This window comes from Heteronotia binoei, chromosome 3, assembly GCF_032191835.1.
Source record: "Heteronotia binoei isolate CCM8104 ecotype False Entrance Well chromosome 3, APGP_CSIRO_Hbin_v1, whole genome shotgun sequence".
In the NCBI taxonomy this organism is placed as follows: Eukaryota; Metazoa; Chordata; class Lepidosauria; order Squamata; family Gekkonidae; genus Heteronotia; species Heteronotia binoei.
In genome coordinates this window covers 121,182,232-121,208,019 of record NC_083225.1, presented here as the reverse complement: position 1 = coordinate 121,208,019, position 25,788 = coordinate 121,182,232, and the positions used below count along the sequence as shown (strand labels likewise).

The following is a 25,788-nucleotide window of genomic DNA, read 5'->3' as shown; positions in this document are numbered from 1 at the left end:
GCACCTGTTTTCTGATCTTTCTGCAGCTGCAGTAAGATCATCTGAGATTTCTCCCCTGTCCTGGGGAAATAATGTTTGAATCTCTCTGTGTTCCCACCTGCCATAGATAGGGCTTTTTCAGTGATGTAATACCCTCTTTCTTGAGGCTTCCCCGGCACCTACTTTAGGTACCAGACAGGATTTTTGCTAGGGTTTTAATCCTTTTTTTTTTTTTAAAGAAAAACCTTATTGATGATATTCTGCATATCTGAGAATTATTTTATCAGTGTTTATTTTATGTTTATTTTTATGCCCTTTTTGTTTCCTGTCTTTGCTTAATGATTGTCTTATTGTTTTAATTGTAAGGCACTTTGGATAGGTGATATAGCATGTTTCGAAATAAATATATCATTCTCTGATTCAGAGTCCCATTTTATACAAAGAAGTGATATGGTTTCCCTTGTAGTGGGCTGTGAAACTGAATACCCAACTGGATGCTTTTTTTGATAAGAAATTTGCATCTATTTTATAAAATAGCAAATTGATTTCAGGGAAATTAAATAGTTCTACCATGGTTATCCTGCACTCTCAACTGTTAAAGAGGCTTTTGAGTCCAATGTTTTATGTTTGTAGACAGTTTTCCTTGTTAAAAATGAATACTATTTCATCTATATTTCTATTCTATCAGATATTTGCCTTGTAGCCACTCCTGGTTACTTTTGTGTGATAATACTCCTTTTGGTTCTATCAGGAAGACAGTGTTACAGGATATGAAAGATTTAGAAAGCAGTGTTTAATCGAAACAAACCCTCTATTCTGCTGAACTTGTTTGCTTGGTAAAATATGTACATGGTCTGTTGCCCAAACAGTACCAAAAATTCTTTCCCTTGGAAATATTTATTTAATGATAAAATGATCCCTCATCAAATTCCATTATATTTGTTTTTATAGTTAGATTAAAAGTTCCAGAGTTAGAGGAAAACTATTAATGGAGTAGTTAGTAAATGACAGCAAAAATGAGAATTGTGTGGCACTTTGACAGAAGTGCAGTTTATTCCACACTTAATATTCTAATTTAATATTCTACAAGAAAAAAAACCCCTCATATGTACCTTGGAAAGTGTGTAAAACTGGGACTGTGAGCAAAGCATATATATTACTGATTCCTAGCAGTTGAGATCCAAAATATCGATAGCATGGGAATAATAATTTGGAAATTGCATATATTGTCCATAGGCAATCAATAATTAATCATTACATGCTTGATACTTTCCTGATCAATAAGAGTATTTGCATCAACTAGTATAGTTCCTAGAATGTATTGTATCCTATGGAAAATTTCCCAATTAGGAAATGTTATATTACATAAGCATCAATATTTCCCTCTTAAAAACAGGAGAGTTGTTGCTAATCTATTTATCACTTTAAACTTTTAGTTGTTTTTAATTCGTAAGAGAGATAGAGGGTGCTAGTGAGCATCAAGAGCATAGAGCACCATCTAATTAATCCCAGTGAAGGCATTCAGCCATTCCAGGAAGATTTATATTAGGCTGTGGGGTGGTGCTTTCTCGTACTTGTTTACATACACTGGAAAACAACCTAAATATATAATGTAATTTATATAACATTTAAGCAGATGTGTTGTTCTCCCTCAAAACCCATCTTATATTAGTCTGATAATTTCTTTAATGCAGTCAAGATGATTGCTTGCTTTTCTTGAGGAGTTGAGCTAATAATAATGTATTCGGGGACCAAAAACTGGTAGTATACTTTTAGGCTGGATAAATTCTATCCAAGATGAAATTGGCTGAACTGCTTTGTCACATGTAAGACTACTAGTGGTTGCTTTGCAGTAGGCTAGTTAAATAATTTGCCAAGATGGTGTGTGGATTACTTGTGGAAAAACTGTACTTGAAGTTGGCCAGAGGCTCTTAATACATCATGCCATTTCCCTGTGTGGATTGCTTGGCATGTGCTGGTGAATGTGACAGATTGAGCTCAAACTCCTGTGCCTTAGCAACCCAGGTATCCTGATATTCTTTGAAAGCTCATAAATTTTAATCGGTGGCTTAAGGTGAGGAGAGGGAGTACAAATGATAATAAATGGTCAAGATACAGAGAAAATATATTAACTTTCCACAGTGTTAAAACCCCATGGAATATAGATAACAGTTCTGTACTTCAGAATACTACTGGTTCAGCAAGTCATGAAACCAAAAGCATGACTGCATAGCGCAGTTAAACAAAATTCTCCAGAAATGGGAACTGAGCAACATTTTGCTTTTCATTCTGTAGTTCAGTTTATTGGGTTGGACCCAAAGTTTCCAAATCAGTACCACTGGAGCTTCTTTCTAAAGTCAAAAATTTTTAAGCGTGAACAAATCAATACAGGTGTTCCTGTGGTTGTCCCACCATTCTAAAGCAGTGTTCGCCCACTGGGCACCTTTTTCAATCAATCAATCAATCAATCAATCAATCAATCAACATTTTATTTATACCCCGCCCTCCCCACCGAAGCAGGCTCAGGGTGGCTAACAACATCAAATACAATATATTATACAATAAGTATTTAAAATCAGTATCTAATTTAAAACAGTCTAATTTAAAATTTAAAATTAACATTCTGATGCTATTTCCAATAAGCATGATGGCGAAAATTACTTAGGCGAGTCCCTCTGTCATTTAATCGGTAAAGGCCATCCCAAAAAGGATGGTCTTGCAGGCCCTGCGGAACTGTTCAAGGTTCTGCAGGGCCCGCACTTTTTCCGGGAGCTGGTTCCGTAGGTGTGGAGCTACAATAGAGAAGGCCCGCATACGAGTACTCTGCAGGTTTGCCTCCTTCGGCCCGGGGATGGTCAGTTGGTTCTTCCCTGCTGACCTCAGTGCTCTCTGGGGTTCATATGGGGAAAGACAGTCCCTCAGGTAAGCAGGTCCTCGGCTATATAGGGCTTTAAAGGTAATAACCAGCACTTTGTAACAAATCCGGTATGTAACTGGCAACCAGTGCAGTCTGCGCAGGCCCGACTGTATGTGCTCCCACTTTGGGAGCAGCCTAGCCACCTCGTTCTGCACCAACTGCAGCCTTTGGGTTCGGCACAGAGGCAGCCCCATGTAGAGGGCATTACAGTAATTCAATCTCGAGGTGACCATTGCATGAATCACTGTTGCTAGGTCCCGACGCTCTTGAAGGGGGCCAACTGCCTTGCCCGCTTTAGATGAAAGAAAGCCGACTTGGCAGTGGCTGCTATCTGTGCCTCCATTGATAGTGAAGGCTCCAGTAGAACTCCCAAGCTCCTAACCAGGTGCGCCGCTTTCAGAGGCACCCCGTCAAAAACCGGGAGGGGTATTTCCCTCCCCAAAGCGCCCCGACCCACGCAAAGGACCTCTGTCTTCGTCGGATTCAGTTTCAACCCACTCAACCTTAGCCAAGTTGCCACGGCCTGCAATGCCAGGTCCAAATTCCCTGGGACACAGTCAGGCTGGCCATCCATTAGCAGATAGTGCTGGGTGTCATCTGCATATTGATGACACCCAAGCCCATACTTCCGGGCAATCTGGGCAAGGGGGCGCATATAGATATTAAATAGCATCGGAGAGAGAACTGCTCCCTGCGGCACTCCACAATCTAGTGTGCGCTTCTGGTACAGCTCACCCCCGATTGCCACCCTTTGTCCCCGTCCCTCGAGGAAGGAGGAAAGCCATTGTAGGGCCGATCCCCTAACCCCTACATCAGCGAGGCGGCGGGTCAGTAACTGATGGTCGACCATGTCGAACGCAGCTGACAAATTAACAACATCAGCACCGCAACGCCACCTTGATCCAGATGCCGCTGGAGGTCATCTGCCAAGGCGACCAGTACTGTCTCTGTCCCATAAACCGGACGAAAGCCGGACTGGCAAGGGTCTAGGATGGAAGCGTCATCCAGAAAACCCTACAACTGCAACGCCACTGCCCTCTTGATAATTTTACCTAAAAACGGTAAATTAGAGACCGGTCGGTAATTTGCCAATTCGGCCGGATCTGCTGTACTTTTTTTCAGAAGGGGGTGGACCATAGCCTCTTTCAAGGGTGTTGGAAAACGCCCCTCCAGGAGGGATCTATTTATGATGTCCCATAAAGGACATCTAAGCTCCCTCAGGCAAGATTTAATTAGCCAAGAGGGGCAGGGGTCCAGATCGCAAGTTGTTGGGCGTGCAGAGGAGAAAATTCTGTCAACTTCCTCCAGGCTGAGTGGGTCAAAGTGATCCAGAACTAAACCAGAAGACAGGCACAGAGCCTCCAGTTCATGTATTGTATCCAATGTGATAAGCAAGTCCTGGCGGAGCGACGTGATCTTATCTGCAAAAAATTTCGCAAAAGCCTCACAGCCTATTTCTAATTCTCTCACATTTGGTCTGCCTTGAGGCAGTGTAGTTAAATTTCCAATTATTCTAAATAATTGTGCTGGGTGTGAATTTGCAGACGCAATCCTGGCCGCAAAGTAATCTTTCTTTGCGGCCTTGACTGCCATCTCATAAGACCTCATAAACATTCTATAGGATGTTCTCGTCGCTTCATCACGAGAACACCGCCACTGCCTCTCTAGCCGTCTGAGTCCTTGTTTCAGCTGAAGTAGCTCCAAGGTATACCATGGAGCCAGCCTCACACGAGGGCGCAGAGGGCGTCGGGGTGCGATCTCATTGATCACCCTGGATAGTCGATCCTGCCAGGCCTCAACCAGGTCATCAAGGGAGTCTCCAGGGGGGCAGGGATCCCGTAGAGCCATTTGGAACCGTTCCAGGTCCCTCAGGCTCCGCAGGCGAGCCAAAATAGGCTCTCCGCCCATACAGGGTTGAGGCAGCGTCTCCATACGGGCCTTGAGGGCTAGGTGATCTAACCATGGTACCGCTTCCACCGCGATATCGTTCACCAAAATCCTGGATGCAAAGTTCAAATCTAACATGTGTCCTGCCTGATGCATAGGGGTCGTAACAAATTGAGAGTCCCAGTGTCGCCATGGAAGACACTAGACCCATCGCCTGATTGGAGGCCATGTCGTCGGCATGGATATTGAAGTCACCTGGGTACTCCAACGCCCAGCCCGCTATTGCCTCCATCAGGGATGGTAAGGCGCTGGCTGGTGCGTTAGACGGATGGTACACCAGCCAGATCGCCAACCCCTCTCCGACATCCCACGCCAGACTGGCACATTCAATACCATCAATCGTTGGGGCCGGGAGAGCCCGGAAGGAGTAACCCTCCTGTATGAATAACGCCACCCCTCCCCCCACCCGGTAGTCCACGATTGGTGAAAGACCGAGTAACCCGGGGGGGGGGGGTCATCTGGGAGAGAACCATGTTCTCCCCCTCTCGCACCCAGGTCTTGGTCACGCAAGCCAGGTCCATATCCTGCCGAAGCAGGAATTCCCTGAGGATCTAGGTCTTATTATTTACGGACCTGGCATTGCATAACACCAATGACGGAGACAGGCAATTCCTCTTGGCCCCACTACCTGTCACCGTTGGGATGGGAAGTAGACTGGAAGGGGGCCGAGCACTGTTTTGTCTCCACCTCCTTCCCTTACACTTCTGTCTATTCCCACCGTCATACCTCCCTCTCCCCAGGAGCACTGGAATCCCCTGGCCAAGCATCCACACCTATGCCCGGTATGATCGGGCATACTGTATGATCGGGCCCAGTTGTGATTCAGACCACCGTGGTGTGGAGAGGAAAGAGGGGTTCTGCCATTTTTCTGATCCAGAAAGATGATTGGGTCTCCTTGTACACCCCCAGCACAGTTTTGGGTCAGAAAAACAGCGCAGGGGATCTATTCATATTGTCTAACTTGGCTGCAAGGCTGTATATATATATATTGTGTTAAAGGAAGGTCCTACACTTTGGATCCATATCAGGCTGCTTTAGCAAAGTGCCTTTTAAAGCAAATTATTTCTTAAAAATAAAATAATGTAGTTGAATATTATATGCTTGACCAGGCAGAAATTGAACTTGCTGTTGCATCTTCAAATAGCAGTAACATTTCATATATATATATTTTTAAAAAATTACCTTAGGCCATCTAATTTCTGAGAGTAAGGACCATTTTTTGTTCAGTTTTTGTAATTTGTCTTGAAATCTTGCATTGGTGGCATTTGTCATCAGTTAGAATATTAAGGTTTATAATCATGCTAATAATACTTTTTGGTGTTGTAAGAAACTGGGAGCATACATTGCAATAGGGCAAAATTAATTTGGAGACAGGGTAAGAAGATTGACATTGGCTTTTCCAGCTTAAAGTAGATAATACAATTGAATATGTTTTATTAAAATATGTTGTGTCATCTTTTAACAGTTTCAAATTGCTTTGCATTTGTTGACCGCTGCAAGACTTTTCTTTGCAAGAACATGCAAACTAAATAATTGAATTAAAGACCTTTAGTTCGAGATTGGTTAATTAAAGTAAAAGAGTTGATTAAACTGTTAAAATTAATTTTATTTTTAAAGTTTCAAGAATAATCAGATTGTGGGCCACTGTAATTCTAAAGAGAGAGACACACATGTAACAAAATTGGAAATAACCAACCAACTAACTATAATTGCATGCATATACTTTGAAGTGGTATTTGTTTATATAGAAGTTTTGCTCTTTGTGTTAGTCATTTCCCCCCATCCTCTCTCTCTCTCTCTTTTTCTCTCTTTCATGGAACTGTTGCATATTACCCATTTCTTTTGCCAAAAGTTGTAGTTACTACAATTTGTAGAAAGACTTATCTCAATAAATGGACTTTTGTTAAATATTTTAATAGGTGGCCTGTATGGTCCCTTCCAACTGTCTGATTTTATGATCCTAAATATTTTTATGCAAGGTCTTGTTCTTTGCAATTATATATATATAAATTTTAAAAAGTTTTGAAATCGTTTCTGACTGTATTACTCAGTTGTAAAAACTGAATTTCCCCCTTTTCAGCATTTATATGGCAATTAAAAACTGTTCTTTGCTGGAGTTGTATGACCTTGCAAATAAAGGGTAGATGCTTTGAGCCAAAATGTTTCTGCTGAATGGACCTTAGAACTGGTGTCTAGTGAGTACTAGGGTTGCCAGGTCTGACTAGAGAAATATCTGGGGACTTTGGGGGTGGAGCCAGGAGACTTTGGGGGTGGAGCTGGGAGAAGGGTTTGACAAGCACAGTGGAACTCAGAAGGGGGTTCTGGCAATCACATTTAAAGGGTCTGCACACCTTTTGCTATCTGCTAATGGATGGCCAGCCTGACTACGTCCCAGGGAATCTAGACCTGGCATTGCAGGCTGTGGCAGGTTGGCTTAGGCTGAGTGGGTTGAAGCTGAACCCAACGAAGACAGAGGTCCTTTGCTTGGGTCGTGGCGCTCTGGGAGGAGAAATTCCTCTCCCGGTTTTTGACGGTGTACCGCTGAAGGCGGCGCACCGAGTCAGGAGCTTGGGAGTTCTACTGGAGCCTTCACTATCAATGGAGGCCCAGATAGCAGCCACTGCCAAGTCGGCGTTTTTTCATCTGAAGCGGGCAAGGCAGTTGGCCCCCTTCCTAGAGCGTCGGGACCTAGCAACAGTGATCCATGCAACAGTCACCTCAAGGTTGGATTACTGTAATGCCCTCTACATGGGGCTGCCTCTGTGCCGAACCCGGAAGCTGCAGCTAGTGCAGAACGCGGTGGCTAGGCTGTTATTAGGGCTCCCTAGATGGGAGCACATACAGCCGGGGCTACACGGACTGCACTGGCTGCCAGTTGTATACTGGGTTCGCTACAAAGTGCTGGTTATTACCTTTAAAGCCCTATATGGTCGAGGACCTGCCTACCTGAAGGACCGTCTCTCCCCATATGAACCCCAGAGAGCACTGAGGTCAATGGGGAAGAACCAATTGAGTATCCCCGGGCCGAAGGAGGCAAAATTAAAGAATACTCGCACATGGGCCTTCTCCATTGCAGCTCCACACCTATGGAACCAGCTCCCGGAGGATGTGCGGGCCCTGCGGAGCCTTGAACATTTCCATAGGGCCTGCAAGACCTTCCTCTTTAGGATGGCCTTTACCTGACTGAATGATTGATGGACTCATCTTAAGTGATTTCGCCATCATACATACTTGCATCTAATAGAATAGCACCAGAAATGTTAATTTTAAATTGGAATGTTTTAAGTTGAATGTTGATTTTAAAATTTGTTGTATAACTTATTGTACAGATTGATTATGTTGTTAGCTGCCCTGAGCCTGCTTCGGCAGGGAGGGCGGGATATAAATAAAATGTTTATTATTATTATTATTATTATTATTATTATTAATGCCTTCTGTCCATTTGGAATAATGAAGGATAGTGGCACCTTCTGGGGCTCATAGAATTGGATCCCCTGGTCCAATCTTTTTGAAACTTTGCGTGTTATGAGGAGAGGCACTTGATGCTATGCTGCAAATTTGGTGCCTCTACCTCAAAAAACAGCCCCCCCAGAGCCCCAGATACCCACGGATCAACTCTCCATTATACTCTATGGGAATCATATCTCCATAGAGTATAATGGAATGCCCAGCAGATATTTCCCTCTCCCCCTTTTCTGTTGACCCTGAAGTGGGGGGAGGGCCTCCAAACCAGGGGATCCTCATCCCCCAACTAGGGATTAAGCAACCTAAAAGAATACATGGACAAGTAAAGTGCAGGAGAATCCCAGGCAAGGGTTGAACTATCACACCAGAGAATATTTAAGCTTTCTTGCCATGTTCTGAGGCCTTGAAATTAAGCTGGAAGAAGTATCAGTGAAACAGGGACAACTTAACTGTCGCATTAAGGATACAATGTATAAGTCCTTTTAGAGGACTTTGACTCAATATTTTTGGTTTGAAAATATTGGACTGAGTCCTTTTAAGTTACCTTGAGATTTTCGTAATTAGGTTTTTTGTCCCATATCAATTGTTGTCCTTTTTGTTGAGTACTGTTCTTGTGTATTTTTGAAATTATAGTGTTGAGAATATTTGTTGTTTATTTTGTTCATTTCTATAATCATTAGAGGTTGGTTTATCATGGAACCTGGGGTTCTCCTGCACCCAACTGGGGACTGGCAACTCTAGTAAGTACTCTAGCCTGGGAATCCACAGCCAAAGGGGGATATTACACTGAAGAGTCATTGCTAGATCTGGGGGCAGGGGGAGAAGCTTGTAATGTGCATCCATTTCATGTTTTCTTAAGCCCAGAGCATTTTATATTTTTTGTTTGTATTTTTAGTTTCTGCTATAATCCTTGCACTTTTTCTTGTTTTATTTTTAAAATTGCATTGCCAAATCCCACTATTCCCCCACCTTTCTATTTTAAACAAAACATCACAAGAGTTTTAAGCATGTTTGTATTTTAAGTTAAAAATATCTTTTTTTCCCCTCCGTATCCTATTAAAGTTTTTCTCTCCACTATCTGGCATTACATTTTATGATATGCATGGCCTGGCCCCACGAAGTCCCATTTATGTCAGATCTGGCCTTCGTAACAAATGAGTTCAACACCCCTGGCCGAACACATTTCATGCTGTAGTGGCTACTGAACCCCACTCCCTCTTTTATACAGAAATCCATAACCTCAAATGAAAACTTAGTTTAAAACTAAACCAGCACAAAACACAAAAATTATATGTTAAAGAGAAACAGAAAATACAGAGTACTCTGCTGTTCACATCCAGGTATTCCCCAAGAACAATTATATTTTGAAATCTTTTTGTCATACTCTTCATTTAGATTACAAATTCTGTTAGGGGTCATGTTGATTTACCTGCAAAAGTACTGCACCTTATATTCTTTTTGCCTCATTAACCTAATGTTAACTAATGCTTAGTCAATGTTGGAAGAGTTGACTTTAAAGTTTAAATATGACTGAGGTTGACTGCATTCCATCAGGGATTTGTTACTAATCCTTTAAAAGGCTATTTGAAATATTTTGTTTTCTAAATGTATAAATGTCTCCACAAAATTACCCCTAAAGTTTTGCTTTAGTTTTTTTTGTGTCAGGGGAGCTAATAGCTCGCATAAACCAAAGCTCTTTAAATAACTTCTTTAAGTGTGATTATTATATAGTAAGTTTTTAAAAGCTTCACTGCATGTTTGAATTGAAGACAATCAGGAAAATACAAGAACCATCAGAAGATTCATGACAGGTTCTTATAGAAACTGTATTTTTAACAAGTTTTTTCATGGGAAAATGGGACATTTCATACTAGGTTATATTACTTTCATTTCATACACCATAGAAAACAAACAGTTATACATTGTAGTTGTTCAGAATATTTGTAATTTGCTTGAATCATCATGTTACATTGCTTAACATAACTTTGCAGTTTAATTATTAAATTATCACCAGTATTTATTTGTGATTTTCCCCATAGTGTTACTTTATTATATTTTATGTTATCCTATTATTTGAGGAAACTCAGACCTAGTGCATATGGTCTCTTCTGTCCCTTCCTTCCCTCATTTTAGCATTATGATGTTGTGCATGATGATTTTGTACCTAGTCCTAAACTCTTGTCCTGCTTGTTAAATACAAAGCGGTAGCTTTTAAGAAAATTAAAGATCCTAGGGATCTATGTAGTTAGTGACCAGCTTTGGACTTACCAGCCTCATGACTGCTGCCAGTGCAGCCAGCCAATTTCAGATGCTGGGAAAGTTGGAGAGATGTACATGCAAATCTTTTGGCGGCCTTCTCCACAGCAGACTTAGTGGATGGTGGAGCAGAGCCTCATAGCTCCATATTTACTGCAAGCTTTGGGTGTCATTGGTTTATAAATGAAAATTCTCTGCATTTCTTGTTTCTGAAACATAGTGACATTCAAAAAAAAAAATTATGGTTAGGGAAAAAATTAAATACTAATCAGGGAATTTGTGTCCTCTTGAAGAGGTTTCAGAATCCTGATCACCAATCTATCTTTTGTATTATATAACAGGAGAATACGTAATATATGTAAGACAATATATCAGAGTTGTTTAGTAAAATTGCATGTGGTGGTTGCGGAAATGGCAGCAAGGAAGGCTTATGATGTCACTGCCAAGCACCGCCCCCCCCGACTACTGAGCTGAGCCAGCAGCCAGCATGGGGGGGCAGGAAAGGGACGGCAGCAGCAGGCAGGGGACAGTGGCAAGGGGCGGGGAGGCAAATGGTGGCCATGGGGAGGGGACGATGGGGAGTGGGGAGGGGATGGTGGCAGCAGGCAGGGGGTGAATGGCGAGGAGGCGAATGGTGACCACAGGGAGGGGATGGCAGGGAAGGGACGGCGGTAGCAGGCAGGGGACAAATGGCGAGGATGCAAATGGCAAGAAGGCAAATGGTGGTAGGCGCGGGGAGGGGACAGCAGTCAGTGCGGGGAGAAGGGGTGCCTCATGTCACCCCTAGGCCAAGTGGCGCCCGAGGCAGCCGCCTACTTGGCCTACTCCCATGCACCGGGCCTGCACAAGTATAAACATCTATGGTGCTTTACATATTTTTCCATGGGGGCTTTTTTCCATGTGGGTTTCTTTCAGTATGTACTTCTTCCCGCATGGATTTCTTTCCATGTGGGTTTATTTGCATTTAGGCATTTCCCCATGTGGGCATGTTTCCATGTGGACTTTTTTCTTGTGAGCATTTATGTCCATGGGGCCTTTTTCCTTTGGGCTTTTTTCCAGTTACCTAAAATATCATGTCCAAGACAGTGGAGGCCTATGTGGTACAAAAAACTACTACCAGCATCAAAAGTTACAAAGTATTTATTTTAAAAAAAAGTTCACAAGTCTACTTTTAGCACAGCACTAGATTGAGCGAGGGCTTCAAAAGATATTGGTAAAATTCAAATCCTCTGTCCTTCTCTCTCTCTATACCTTTATCTTAGAAAGTTACGAATCTCTACAGAGTTATTAGTATGTTAAATCTTCCTCCAACTCTCCAGGACAGCACATGGTTAAATGACGGCCTTCTCCAGACTTCAGTTAAGAGTTCTGTCTGCTCTGATAGACATAGCACAAAAGAGTTTCTTCTTTGCTCCCCTGAGTTTTACCACCATTCTTTTCTGCACCCACTGACCAGGTCAAACCATATCCGTGAAGCTTTTTCTGAAGTCTCTAGAATTTTCTTTCCTGAAGCCTCTTTGGTAATTCCTGCACAATCCATTTAGGTTTGCCAATACCCAGGTCCCAGTGGGGGTTCTCTCGCTTTCCCAGGCTCCTTTGCACTCCCAGTCAACTGGTCAGCAGGGGGAAACCCCACCTCACAGCCACCATGTGCCTTTCCACCTCCGGAGGCTTCAGACTCCCCTTGGAAAGGCTTCCTTTTGGGATGGTGTGTCTGTGTCTTTAAGGCTGAATGGGAGCAGGGGGAGCAGGAATGCAACATGGCTGCTCCCAGTGGCTGTGAAAGCAGCCCAGACTCTTTGTTGGTTGCACAATCTTTTCAGAGGTTGCTTGCATAGGAAAGGTAAACTTGAACCTCTTGTTGTTCTGTGTTACTCTGAAGAAGCTGGAAGTTCAGCAATTTGTAGTAGAGATGCCAATCCTCAGGTGGGAGCAGGCCCTCCCCCGCTTCAGAGTTGTCAGAAACGGGGTGGGGGGATGTCTGCTGGGCACCTCATTATTCCCTATGGAGAGCGATTCCTATAGGACAATGGTTCCCAACCTTTTAGGCCCTGGGGACCAGCCCCAGGGCCAGCCTGCCGACCACAGCCCCAGGGCCGGGAGGATGGGGGCACCCAATTCAGCCTCCCCCCCAGTTGTTGCATTAAGCTGAGCATAACCCCCTCTTCCCTCCTTCACCCCCTGCATACACCCCCTGTATTTCCTCTTCCCTCCTTCACTCCCTGCATAGCCTCACCACCTCCTTCTGTTTTCCTCCTCCCTCCTTTGCTGCCACCCTCACATAGCCTTGCCACCTCCCCCCCATTTCCTCCTCCCTCCTTCACCACCGCCCCACGCAGCCTTGCTGCCTCCTCCTGTTTTCACCATTTTAAGGCTGAGGAAGTGGCCGTGAAGCACCTCCAAGGCCGACCACCCTCCCCGCCGTCGATCAGCTGATGAGTGGGAAAACCACTGCAGCAATAGTGAACGAGTTGCCCTTGCCTCCTTCCCTTCCCCATCCTTAAAATGGTGAAAACCAGGGGAAGAGGAGGTGCCACAGGGTGTGTGTGTGGTGAGGCTTCGCGGCCCGTTTCAAACAGGCTGCGGCCTGGTCCCAGTCCCCGGCCCAGGGGTTGGGGACCTCTGCTATAGGGTATAATGGAGAATTGATCTGGTGATATCTGGGGCTCTGGAGAGGCTGTTTTTGAGGTAGATGCACCAAATTTTCAGCATAGCATCTGATGACTCTCCTCAAAATGCTCTCCAAGTTTCAAAACGATTGGACCGGGGAGTCCAATTCTATGAGTCCCAAATGAAGGCACCCCATCCATTATTTCTAAGGCATTTAAAAGGTGTGTGGTTCCTTTAAATGTGATGGCCAGAGCTCCCTTTGGAGTTCAATTGTGCTTGTCACAACTTTGCTTATGGCTCAACCCCAATGTCTCTTGGCTCCACCCCCAAAGTCCCCAGATATTTCTTGAATTGGATTTGGCAACCCTAATTCCATTGTCTCTAGCTAGACCTACTAGCATTTCTTAAGAGATAGCTGAGGGGAACCTGGAAAGCCATTGACATAACATGAGGAACTATCAGGAAGATCTATTTTCATGGCACTGGGAACAAATATCTTTATGAGCCAAGCTCAAAAATTCAGGATGTCTAGACTTGACTTGTAAAGTGGCTATTTGAACTATGAAACCTATAAGCATGAATTAACCTTGCTAATTCTAAGATTATTTTTTACCTACCACTTTAGTTTAGATAAGCCCTTTGTATGTGTTGATGGCTTTCTTGCTTTCTTCTGTAATAATAGTATTGGTTTTTGTCCCAGTCCACAATTCTTTGTGCTTAGCAAGTTGTATACAAGTGACTGTGCACAAGGCCTCTGTATACCTTGCCACAGAACAGATGTTTGATGTGGAAATGAATTTAAATGTTCTTTAACATTTTTAAAAAGTTTAAAAAGATGGCCTGATCACAGTTTTAGAAAGCCTCGTCTTGTGTATATGTGTTGTGTGACTTCAAGTAATTTCTGACTAATGAAGACCCTATGAATTAATGGCTTCCAAAATGTCTGTTATTAACAGACTTGCTCAGGTCTTGTAAGCTGAGGACTTCCTTTGTTCATCATGGTGGGTCTTCCTCCTTCTCTTAGGTAAGGTAAGACTCATCTTACCTTAACTAAAAAGCACTCTGAACTGCCACAGCAGCATTTGAAAGATTGTTATGGCCTGAATTGTGTTGTTGATTATTGTGTTCCCCAGTGGTATCTGATATCATTGATATTGTGGCAGGACTCCCCCTTGCTTTAAAATATATTGATCTATTTCTGGCTTTGGCTTCTTTCAGATTTTCTGGTACTTAACCTTATTTCAGTTTTTGAACTGTTTGGTACTGTTTAGGAGGAGTACATCTGAGAACATCTGTCTCTGTGGGTCCTAGTTTTGCAGTTTTAATGACTGCCACATAACTTAGTTGCTTTGCTATTAGGTGTTATGATGACAACTGTGGTTCTTCAGCGAAATGTGTGGGTTTAGCATGTTCTTTTAGCTTTACATACAGACTTTCATCCTCTAAAAATTACCTTAGAACTCTACAACACTACCGATGCTAAAGTATTTCCATAGGCTGGATACAGTGTCTGAAGATATGATTTAGTGTGAGGTGTCTGTGTGTGCATGAATTCACAATTGGATGAAATCCAATAGTAAAGGAGTTATACAACTTGTGGACTGTTCAGTTAATATATAGTCCCCACCCCCCACACACACTCAAACAGCTTAAACAATATTTATGTGGCATCTCTGTAACTGGTAAAATTAACATCACTCAAAGATATCTTCTAAAATCCTGTAAAAAGTGGTTTCAGTGTCCAGAAATCAGTTTTAGATTTTTTAAAATTGGAATGCAATGGTAACTTGGAAGTTGGATTATTGCAGTTGGGGAAAGCTGCCCCTGACACTAGGTTGGATCAAACCATCCTCCAGTCTAAGGAGTCTTTGAGAACAATGCACCCGGTATGATTATACTGAAACTTCCCTGTGAGTGGACTGTGTGAGGAGTTGCCCCTTGGCCCTGTGTAGACACTCAGTCTACACAGATGAATAGTTATTATTAGGTCACAATGGCATATAATTCCAATGCTTGACAGGTAAACATAAACTCTCCCAATGCCTTAGTCTAAAGCAAGGCTTCAGACTTTGTGCAATGATACAGTAGGAGCTACCCCACTGTTTTGAAATTTCATCTTGTCCAAAATGCTGTAGCCTGCTTCCTGATAGGGACTGTACATAGGAAGCATATGAAAACATTTTGAAACTGCATTTGCTGTCAGATGGGTTTTGTGCATAATTAAAAACAGCAAGTGGGGACCCGCAAGAAACTTGCAGGGTGGCTATCCCATTTACCCCACTGTTGTTTCTTCCCTTCTCCTCCTAACAGTCTCACATTCTTTCTCTCTCCTGTCTCCCTTTTTTTCTCTTTCCCCTCCATGTCTGTCACTTCCTCTCTCTTTTTGCCCCAACCCCATCACTCAATTTTCTGCCTTCCCACCTCATTACTTTTTTCTCGTTCTGCTCCTCTCAAGGCCTCCTGCCTACTTCCTCCCCCCCCCCCCGCAGCAGCAGCAGTGGTTGCGGCAGCTATTCCTCCCCCCTTCCCCAAGGGAGGAGCCTCAGCCAATGAAAAAAATGGAGACTTTGCTCTGTAGCTCCTGTATTATTGAGTAATCCTGGCAAAGCAGGCTGTGATGCAGAAGGAAGCAAGAGAGGGAGAAAAAAGCAAACAGCCAGTTGCTCAGGGGTATGATAGGAGCCCTCCAGGGCCCTGATTCAACCTCTGGGTCGCATGTTTGACACCCCTGTGATAGACCTTTCTACAAACCTGAAAAATACCCCTGGTTTGCAGGAAAATACACACATATACTGGGAATTTTAAAAAATGATAAAAGGAGTGTCCGTAGCTTTAAAAACTGGATTGCCTCATTGGCTGTTGCTAGGTAGCCTACAGTATTCCTTTTACTGGCAGGAGAAGCGGGCAGGACCCCTTTCAGACCTATTATGGCCTTTGAGGGAGGAATCTTTGGGGTCAGGCCTGAACCTGATAAGGATTGCCAGCTCCATGTTGTGAAATTCCTGTAGATTTCTTGGTCAGGGCTGAGGAGGGGACAGAAAACTGAAGACAGGCTCTCCCAGTTGCACAGCAGAGCTACTGAGCTAAGCCTCTCTTCCTTCTATTGGCTGAGGCTCCCCCCCGGTCCCCTGGGAAAGGAAGGAAAAAGCCCAGTTCCCTGGATCGCATGGGAGAGAAAAAAGCACCTTTAAGACCAACAAGTGCTAATCTTTTAAGCTTGTTTTGTTTTAAGTTTTTAAAAATCTTTAATTGTGTTTGTCTTTTATAAAGTTTATATCTCTGCTACCTGACATTACATATAAAATGGCCTGGCCCGACACATATGGCCCGACGGGGTCACATTTCTGTCAGTTTTGGCCCTCATAACAAATGAGTTTGACACCCCTGGTCTATCAGGTATTTTTCAGATTTGCAGAAAGATCTATCATGCTCACTCACAGCTCCAGTCCTCATATTTATTGTATTCAAAGATTCTGGTGACTTGGCTATTTCTCTAGAAGATCTATCTCCTTTCTTTGACCCAAATGGAAGTCTTTGCCTACTTCCCAAACTATCCTGCCAACTTTCTCCCAGGTCTCTGTTCGTGTTAAACTGCTCTCAGCTAAGGCTGAAATCAGACTGATAGTACTCAGCTCAGTCAAGGCAGAAATCTGATTTAATCTCTCCTCATCATGCAGCTCTTTCCAGACTTTCTCTGTTTAGCTGATGCTAACCAATCATGTTGCGTGGAGCAGCCTGTCACTGAAAGCTCTCTGGCTCTCTGAAGAATTAACTCTTCACAGTTCTTTATCTGTTTACACAGCACTCTGAAGCTTTTAAAAGTGCAGTCCATTGCAGCTACATTCTGTATTACAAGAAATCACTGAATTCATTTGAGGGAAGCATATAAATTCTGTGACCTGCCTGTTTTGGTGAAATTGCAACAGTCATGGAGGTTGTGTATGCATCAAACAATACATGCACGATTCTTTTCCTTTCTACCTTTTTCATGTATCTTCATGGAATCTTTATAAAATACAGTTGTAATGACCTAGGCTTTTATAACTCAAAGCTTGAGCTTATCCGTTAGATCTAAGGAAGTAGGAAAATGTATGCTAAAATTATTATCATTATTTCTTTTTAGGTTCGCGTCTTCGCCAAGAGGATTTCCCACCACGAATTGTTGAACATCCTTCGGATCTAATTGTGTCTAAAGGTGAACCAGCAACTTTGAACTGCAAGGCTGAAGGCAGGCCAGCACCAACTGTTGAATGGTATAAAGGAGGTGAAAGGGTTGAAACTGACAAAGATGATCCCCGCTCTCATCGGATGTTGCTGCCAAGTGGATCTTTATTTTTCTTACGCATAGTTCATGGTCGCAAGAGTAGGCCAGATGAAGGAGTCTATGTCTGTGTAGCAAGAAATTACCTTGGGGAAGCTGTGAGCCATAATGCATCACTGGAAGTAGCAAGTAAGTTTTTTTCTCTGTCCCATACTCCTTTCACTAGCCATCACTTTGTCAGTTAAGTTACTTGAGTACCCATAGAACAGTGTTTGAGTCCAGTGGCATCTCTAAAACCATCAAAGTTTAATTGTGGATATAAGCTTTCATGTGCATGCACACTTCTTCAGATACACTGAAACCAACTTCCTCAAGCTTCACATATAGGTAGAGAGAAGGTGTGTGTGTGGAGTGGAGGTTAGTTGCCAGGAAGGGCTAGTTAGAGTCAACATGCATAAGTAACTGTTAACAAACAGATCATGAGAACTAAGTTTGAATCCAGTGGCATCTTTAAGACTAACAAGTTTAATTCTAGGTATAGAAATTTGTTAGCAATTATTATACTATTAGAAAAAAACAGGAAGAAGTCATGTTGATAAATATGACTGTGCAGCTGTGATATTCTACCAAAAGAGTATGGAATGTTTATATGCGCACACATTGGCATCTTTTATGAGCAGAAAGCATCTAAAAGTGAAGATGTATGTCATGTGGTGGAGCACTGTCTTGCAGTGAAGGATAGTGCTGTGAAAACAAAAGAAAAGGTTAGGATCCATGCCAAAATGTGAATAGACAGGGAAGAAATAAACTACGTTAAACAGCAGGTAGAACAGATGTGCTCATTATCGGTTTGTAATTCTGAGAATAAACAATCTGGTCTAAACTGAAATTTGAAATAAAGCTATAATGAAGATATGTGATTTATGAGGGTTTTTTAATAAGAGAGAAACCATTTGCAAAATGGAATCTGGCTGTTCTTGTGCTCATTTGCATCTACTAGGCAGTGTTGCAACACATCCCATATTTCATTTATTTATTCCAGTGATCTTGTATTGGTAGATTATTAATATGCTTAGTGCATTGCTGTAATACAAACTGTAGGCATTCACATTGGTGTGCATGAGCCAGGAAGACACAGGGTATAAATGGAGTGTGATTGATGAAATATTTTCAACACTGTTTTTCGCTTGACACATCAACCCTTAAAGGTTTTCCCACAGCTACAAGTACTGTAAGTAATATTTAAATTGCCGTAGAAGAGCTGTGAATATTTCAGATCTGAGGTATCCAGTAAAATGTTTACCTGTATGTTTGTTAAATCTATCTATTCTCAAAAAAAAAAAATTAAACAACACATACAGTTGCTCCCTCACATGCCTCCCCCTTTGAAAAACTCTATAAATGGCTATCGTAGGTTTTTTTGTGAATGATTTATTGCATATTCTTTAATAGATTTTAGTATGTAAGGATCCTGATGTCACAGATGCCATTTTAAATATACATGCTATTTAGCATTTGAATTTTTTTTTTTGTGAAGTATGGTTTACAAGTGTTTTGTAGCCTGCAAATGTTATTGTGTTTTATCAATATTTGTTTTTCGTGAAATGCTTCCATGTTTCAGTACAGTATACATTGATGGGGAGTTTTTGAAGTATGTCAGTTAACGTGTATTTTCTGTCCTTGTCTACAATGGTAGTGATTTAGATTGCAGTATAAAGGGCTTAGCAATTATAGTTTGGATATTAAAGAAAACAGTACCATTCCAAGTTTCTTATTAAGATTTTGAGATGATGATGGCTTGGAACATGGTGAGCTGACCTGTCTCTCACAGAGGGGCAGTACGAGTTCTTTGTTTTGGACATAAAAGGCATTTTAATGCCTGCTGTCTACCTGTTTCTAGAAAAGGAACTTTTCTAGGACATGCTTGTTATCTCAAGGGGAGAGACTTTAGCTGACAAGAGACCCCAGGAGGGTTTTTTTTCGGCTTTGAGGAACCTCCGATGAGAGATTGCATCCCATCGTCTACAAAGAATCTCTGGAGTCATTGAATTGACTTAAACTCATCAAGGTTCCAGCCTTCTATAGACTATAATAACTTCTGAAGGAAAACTGGACGGTATGAGCAAGATTAGATGGCGCTAAGGTAAAAGATCCTTATCTATCACTCCGGGAGCAAATTAAGACTGTTTAAAGAAAAGTGCTAAGATCCAGAACTATTTGTCAAAGTTAGAAATTAAGGAGAAGTGGAAGGGGGTAAAGGTGGAATTTTTGGAGCTAAGAGAAAGCAGTAAAGTGCAGAAAAATACTTGCTGTTTGGAATTTTTTTGTGGTTTTGAAAAAAAAAAAACCAGCCATAACAAAGCTGCAGACTCTCATGACGAAGCAGGAAGTGACCACTCCTTCAAGTATTGTGAGACTTACAATCATAGAGAATGGGACTTCATTGCCAGAGAGTCAGGAAGCAAGTGGCGAAAGAAGAGGAACCTCCAAACATCCGGGTATATTCCAGAACCAGGAACCATAGAGAATTATCGAAGGCCATTATAGAAAGGCCAATGTTTTATTAAAAATAAACTGGATTTGGACTATAAAAATGTTTAAAACCAAGAGAAATCATCCTCAAATGGCGAAATAGTTTGTACTATATATTTGGAAATAAAGACTAAGCTCTAGGGGAAAAAGGAAAACTTTTTAAAACAGAGGCTTGAAAACATCATGGCTGCCATTTTGGGGAATTTAAGAACTTTAAAAAATAATATCTGGAGCTAGGAGGCTCCTAGGATGGCGATTTTGGCCTTGCAGGAAAGGGCAAGCTCCAATCTATTGAATGCAACCATTGGATTGTGGATTGGTGAGACCAACTACGATCCCATTATAAGCAGTGGGCAGACAGTAATGTTTGATCAGAAGCTGGGATCTAGAGTTACACGTTTAAGAGCAGCCTCAGTGGGAGAAGGGAAAATGTCTAAACAAGTCCAAGAACAATTGGATGCTATGGAAACAAGATTATTAAAGGCAATGAAGGAATTAATAACGGGCAGTGAAAAGAAATTAACTAAAGAAATAACCAAAGAAATCAACTCTAGTACTGAAGAAGTAAAGAAAGAATTTAAGAAGGGGATTGAGGAACTTAAAAAAGAGTCTCAAGCAACAGCAAAAAAACCCTGAAGAGATTGAAGTTAAAATAAAAGACCAAGATGCTACTATCAAGAAATTGCAGGATAAAGCAATATTGCAAGACTGTGAATTGATGGAGAGTATGATTCTTCTAAGGGGAGTGCCAGAGGCTGACCAAGAGAATTTGAAGAAGTATATGGTTACAATTTTGGCTGAATTTCTAGAAGAAGACCCAGTTGAGGTGGAACGTATGTGTGACTATATATATAGGGTCAACTCAGAATTTGCCAGAAAGCGCAAGCTACCCAGGGTTGTGGTAGTGAAATTTACTACAAGGGATGTGGTGGGAAGGAGCTTAACCAAGCAGTTTAGTAGCCCAATGGTTGTGGAGGAAAGCAGAGTGAGAATCATAAAGGAATTGCCGAGAAAGGTCATCAGTGACAGAAAGCAATTCAAGAAACTGACTGACAAGCTAAGAGAGAAGGGCATAAGATATAGATTGATTTTACCTGAAGGTCTCAGCTTTGAGTATAATAGACTGAGAAAAACAATAGTGGACACCCAAGGCATGAATGAATTTTTGGTGGACAATAAAGATTTCGAGGGTACAGAATAATTGTAAAAACCATTATGGATTACAAATTAATCTCTTGGAATGTAAATGGACTTAACTCACCTCAAAAAAGAAAGGCAATTTTCCATTGGATTAAAAAGCAGAAATGTAATATAATTTGTCTACAAGAAGTACATATTAAGCAATTGGATTACAAATTTTTATGGAACAAAGCTTTGGGAAAAGAATTTTTCTCGCTAGCAAAAAATAAAAAAGGGAGTGGTTTTTTATATTAAAAAAGAACTGGAGCCAAAATTTAAAGACAATGAAGGTAGATATATTGCGGTGGAGGTGTTTATTAATGAGAAAAAAGACATTGTTGCTGGGACTATATGCCCCTAATGGGGCGAAAGATGCTTTTTGCAAAGACATTTTACAGCAACTTGACCAAATGACATGAGCATGTAATGTTAATGGGAGACTTTAATGGAACCATTAAGAACTCTGTGGACAGATCTGGAAATAAAAAGAATAAAGATGGCAAGTTGCCAAAGTCTTTTTTTGAATTAGTAAAGCAAGACAGTTTGGAAGATACTTGAAGAGAGTTCAATCCTAAAGTACGAGATTACACTTTTTTCTCAGCAAGGCATGACACTTTCTTGAGAATTGATATGATATGGTCTACGAAGGACCTGGGACTTATTGCTAATAAAATAGGGATTCTTCTGAAAATAGGTGCAGACCACAATCCATTATTGTGGTTAGCAAAAGGACTGAAAAAGTGTAGAAGATGGAGACTAAATGAAGATTTGCTGCAAAAAGTTGTAGTGAAATCTCTGGAAAAAGAAACTAAAGCTTTCTTCCAAATGAATGAAGATCAAGATGTTAAAATTCAGACCATATGGGATGCATATAAAGCTGTTATGAGAGGAATACTAATTTCACTGAATAAGAAAGATAAAAGAGCTAAAGAAGAACAAATGAAGGACTTACAAATAGAAATAGGCAGAAAAGAAAATGACCTGAAGAAAAGACCGGGGAAGAAAAAAAATATTGCGAGAGATTACAATTCTACAGAACCAACTGAGACACCTATTGAATAAGGAAGTGGAGTGGAACTTAAAAAGGTTGCAGCAGAAGTCTTTTGAAGGCACTAACAAACCAGGGAAGTATCTGACCTGGCAATTAAAGAAGAAAAGAGAGAAGGAATTTATAAATAAAATTATTTCAGATGGTAAAGAAATTTTAGATCAAGCCGAAATTAAAAGGGAATTTTACAAATTTTATGCCAAATCATTTAAAGGCCAAAAAGTGAATAAAGAGAAAATAGAGGCCGATTTGCAAAGAATAAAAGTGAAACCTTTAAGTAAAAGCATGGAAAATTTTTTGAATGATTCAATTGAGAAAATGGAAATTGAAGCAGCAATTTATTCAATGAAAGTAGGTAAAGCTCTGGGTCCTGACGGTTTTTCAGCAAAACTTTATAAAGTTTTGACAGAAGTATTAGTACCCAAACTTCAAAAATTGATGAACTGTATCAGGCAAGAGGGGAGGGTACCAAATACATGGAAAGAAGCTGTAATTTCACTTATACCGAAAGAGGAAAGAGATTCCACGAATGTTAAAAACTATAGACCGATTTCAATACTGAATAATGATTATAAAATATATGCTAGAATTCTAGCAGAACGACTGAAACAGCATTTGAAGATTTCTATTCAACAGGAGCAAGCAGGATTTCTCCCCAGAAGGCAAATAAGAGATAATATTAGAACAGTAATAGACATTGTAGAGTACTATGAAAAACACTCAGAAAAAGAGGTGGCTTTATTTTTTGCGGATGCAGAAAAAGCCTTTGATAATCTTAATTAGGATTTTATGTTTGCAGTGATGGAAAATGGAATTAGGAGCCGATTTTATAAGGATGATTAAAGCAATTTTTACAGAACAACAAGCCAAACTTTGTGTGAATGATGATTTGACTGAACATATGATAATCAGCAAAGGTACAAGACAAGGCTGCCCTCTATCTTCGCTGTTGTTTATAATGACCCTCCGCTGTTGTTTATAATGACTCAAATTGATGAAGATAATGAGATAGAGGGTCTGAAGTTGAAAGGTTTTTCCTACAAATATAGAGCATTTGCGGATGACGTGATGCTTATCAATGAAAATCCATAATAATAATAATAATAATAATAATAATAATAATAATAATAATAATAATAATAATAAATTTTATTTATATCCCACCCTCCCCACCTCGGCAGGCTCAGGGTGGCTAACAACATTTTATAAAAACATACAATAGTAGATAAAAACCTTTAGATTTAACAATATAAAACATTAAAACATTAAACTTAATAACATTAAAACCAATCCAATAAGTACAGTTATTCAGCGGTATAGGTCTTCAAACCGCATTGGCGGATCTTTAATTACCGATCTTCTTAGCAGTCCAAGTGTGCAAGTTTAAAAAGGGTGGTCTTGCAGGCCCTGCGGAACTGATCAAGGTTCCGCAGGGCCCGCACCTCCTCGGGGAGTCGGTTCCATAGGGTAGGGGCCGCGATTGAAAATGCCCGTGCTCTAGTATTTTGGTATTTAATCTCCTTCGGCCCAGGGATGGTCATTAGGTTTTTCCCGGCTGACCTCAGTGCTCTCTGGGGTTCATATGGGGAAAGACGGTCCCTCAGGTAGGCAGGTCCTTGGCCATATAAGGCTTTAAAGGTAATGACCAACACTTTGTACTGGACCCGGTATATAATCGATGGGTGGGTAAAAAACCAAGAATTAAGATGAAAATTCTGTCAGATGCGAAAGAAAGAGGAGGCTTTCAAGTACTTGATTTATTGTTATACCATGATGCAGTTTGTTTGGTTTGGATTAAGGACTGGATGACTTTGATTAACAAAAAGCTATTGGTAGTAGAAGGCCATGGAAATGTTTTTGGTTGGCATGCGTATATGTACTATGGGAAGGAAAAGTTGGATGGTTTTTTTCCACACCATTATGTAAGGAGGACTTTGTTGAATACCTGGAAAAAATATAGTAAATATGGTGATGAGAGGAAACCGCTTTGGATAGTGCCAACTGAAGTCATAAAGCTGTCTCAAAGTTCACAGGAAGAGAAATGGGTTACTTATGAGCAACTGCTAAAATTTCATGAAGGCAAAATAGAAATGAAAAGTATTCTACTATCAAAATCTAAATATAGTTCCTTAATACATTACACAATTTCTTACCCCTCCCACCCTCCAAATTGTGACCTCCGCTGGTATACAAATCAAATTAAAAACCTTTTAAAAGTAAAAATTCACATATACAGAATCTTAACTAAAAGTTATTATTCAACTTTATCTTAACTACAATATAACTACTGTTCTTATTCTTTTACTCATTACTTACTTCTTAATCCTCAGTATTACAGATTTAATCAGATAGCCATAATATATTCTTCTTTGAACTTTTAAAAATTCAATTATTACTAGTTAGACATTAAACATATATTTCATAGTCTTTAAATCATCACTAAAATTATTCAAATCTTAATCTTACCTTAACTCACATAAACTTACTACATAAACTCAGCTACTTATAAAACAATACTCAGTAATCACAGTCCTTTTTCTCTTTTAGAGTCCAGTTAATATTATCAAAAACCACTAAATGTCTCTTCACCTTCCATTGCATCTCCACATAGTTTTGAAATTTATTCCAATCTTCTTTAAAGTTCTCCAAATTATATTCTTTTAAGATTCTAGTAAGTTTGTCCATTTCACTCCAGTTAAGAACCTTTAAGACCCAGTCCCACTTATCAGGTATTTTGTCTTGCTTCCACATACAACGTTCTTGCAGCTGAAAGCAAATACCACAACAATGTCCTATCTTGCTTCAGGAAGCTTTCTATTTGTAATCCCACCAGAAAAACATCCGGAGCTCTCTTTGTTGGAGACAATCTGTCCGCCTCCCCTGGCCCCTCCAGGAGATGCAAAGAAAAACAGCTGTCAGTCGGGAGTCTCCTTTAAAGTATACAACTTTATTGATATCAAGAAAGAGGGGAGTCGCTTTTCAACGAGCTCCCTGATCAGTTCCATACATGCCCTTTTATCCTTTACTCCCGGCCGATGAGTCCCTCCTCCTTTCCCCGTAGGCTGAGGTACTTAGAGGGTACAGGCTACCCGGCACGCCTACTTCACCCCCTCCTTGACATGTACCCCTCCCATTACATACATTGCATGTGCATTTAAATTTACCTTTCCCCGAGGTGGGGTGTGTCAGTTAATATTCATTACTTGATTACGCCTGCGTACTTGCTACTTATTAGTCTCTATTGCTATTAATCTTTACTGTTGCCATGGCCTGTTCAACAGTGTCATTTCTTTTATGCTTCTGCGTTTTAACAATGGCTAATACACCTGTGCTATAGTTACTAACTGTTTGTACCTGGTTCCGCTTCTTGCATCTTCACAATCACTAAGACATTACATTTGGTTCCTTCTGTTTCAGCTCATTTCATTATTTCACTCCTCTCAATCCCTACTCTTTTATTTTTACCTGAGCTGAAACATTCTCAAACTTTGCAACCATCAGCTGAGCTTGTCCCTTCTTGGTATGCTTCTTTATTGCTGACTTGCAAGCACTGCTGCACACTGGTAAGCTGTGGAGACAGCAACAACAGATGAT

General features: G+C 41.0%; 1 protein-coding gene across 1 annotated transcript in view; it reads left to right on the top strand.

The window, feature by feature from the left end:
- The window catches only part of ROBO1 (roundabout guidance receptor 1), a 1,194,505-nt gene that overhangs the window by 792,308 nt on the left and 376,409 nt on the right, over positions 1–25,788 (top strand). The window contains exon 4 of the mRNA XM_060234426.1: positions 17,298–17,624. Within this exon, the coding sequence (XP_060090409.1) occupies positions 17,298–17,624 (327 nt within the window). The remainder of the gene's footprint in view (positions 1–17,297; positions 17,625–25,788) is intronic.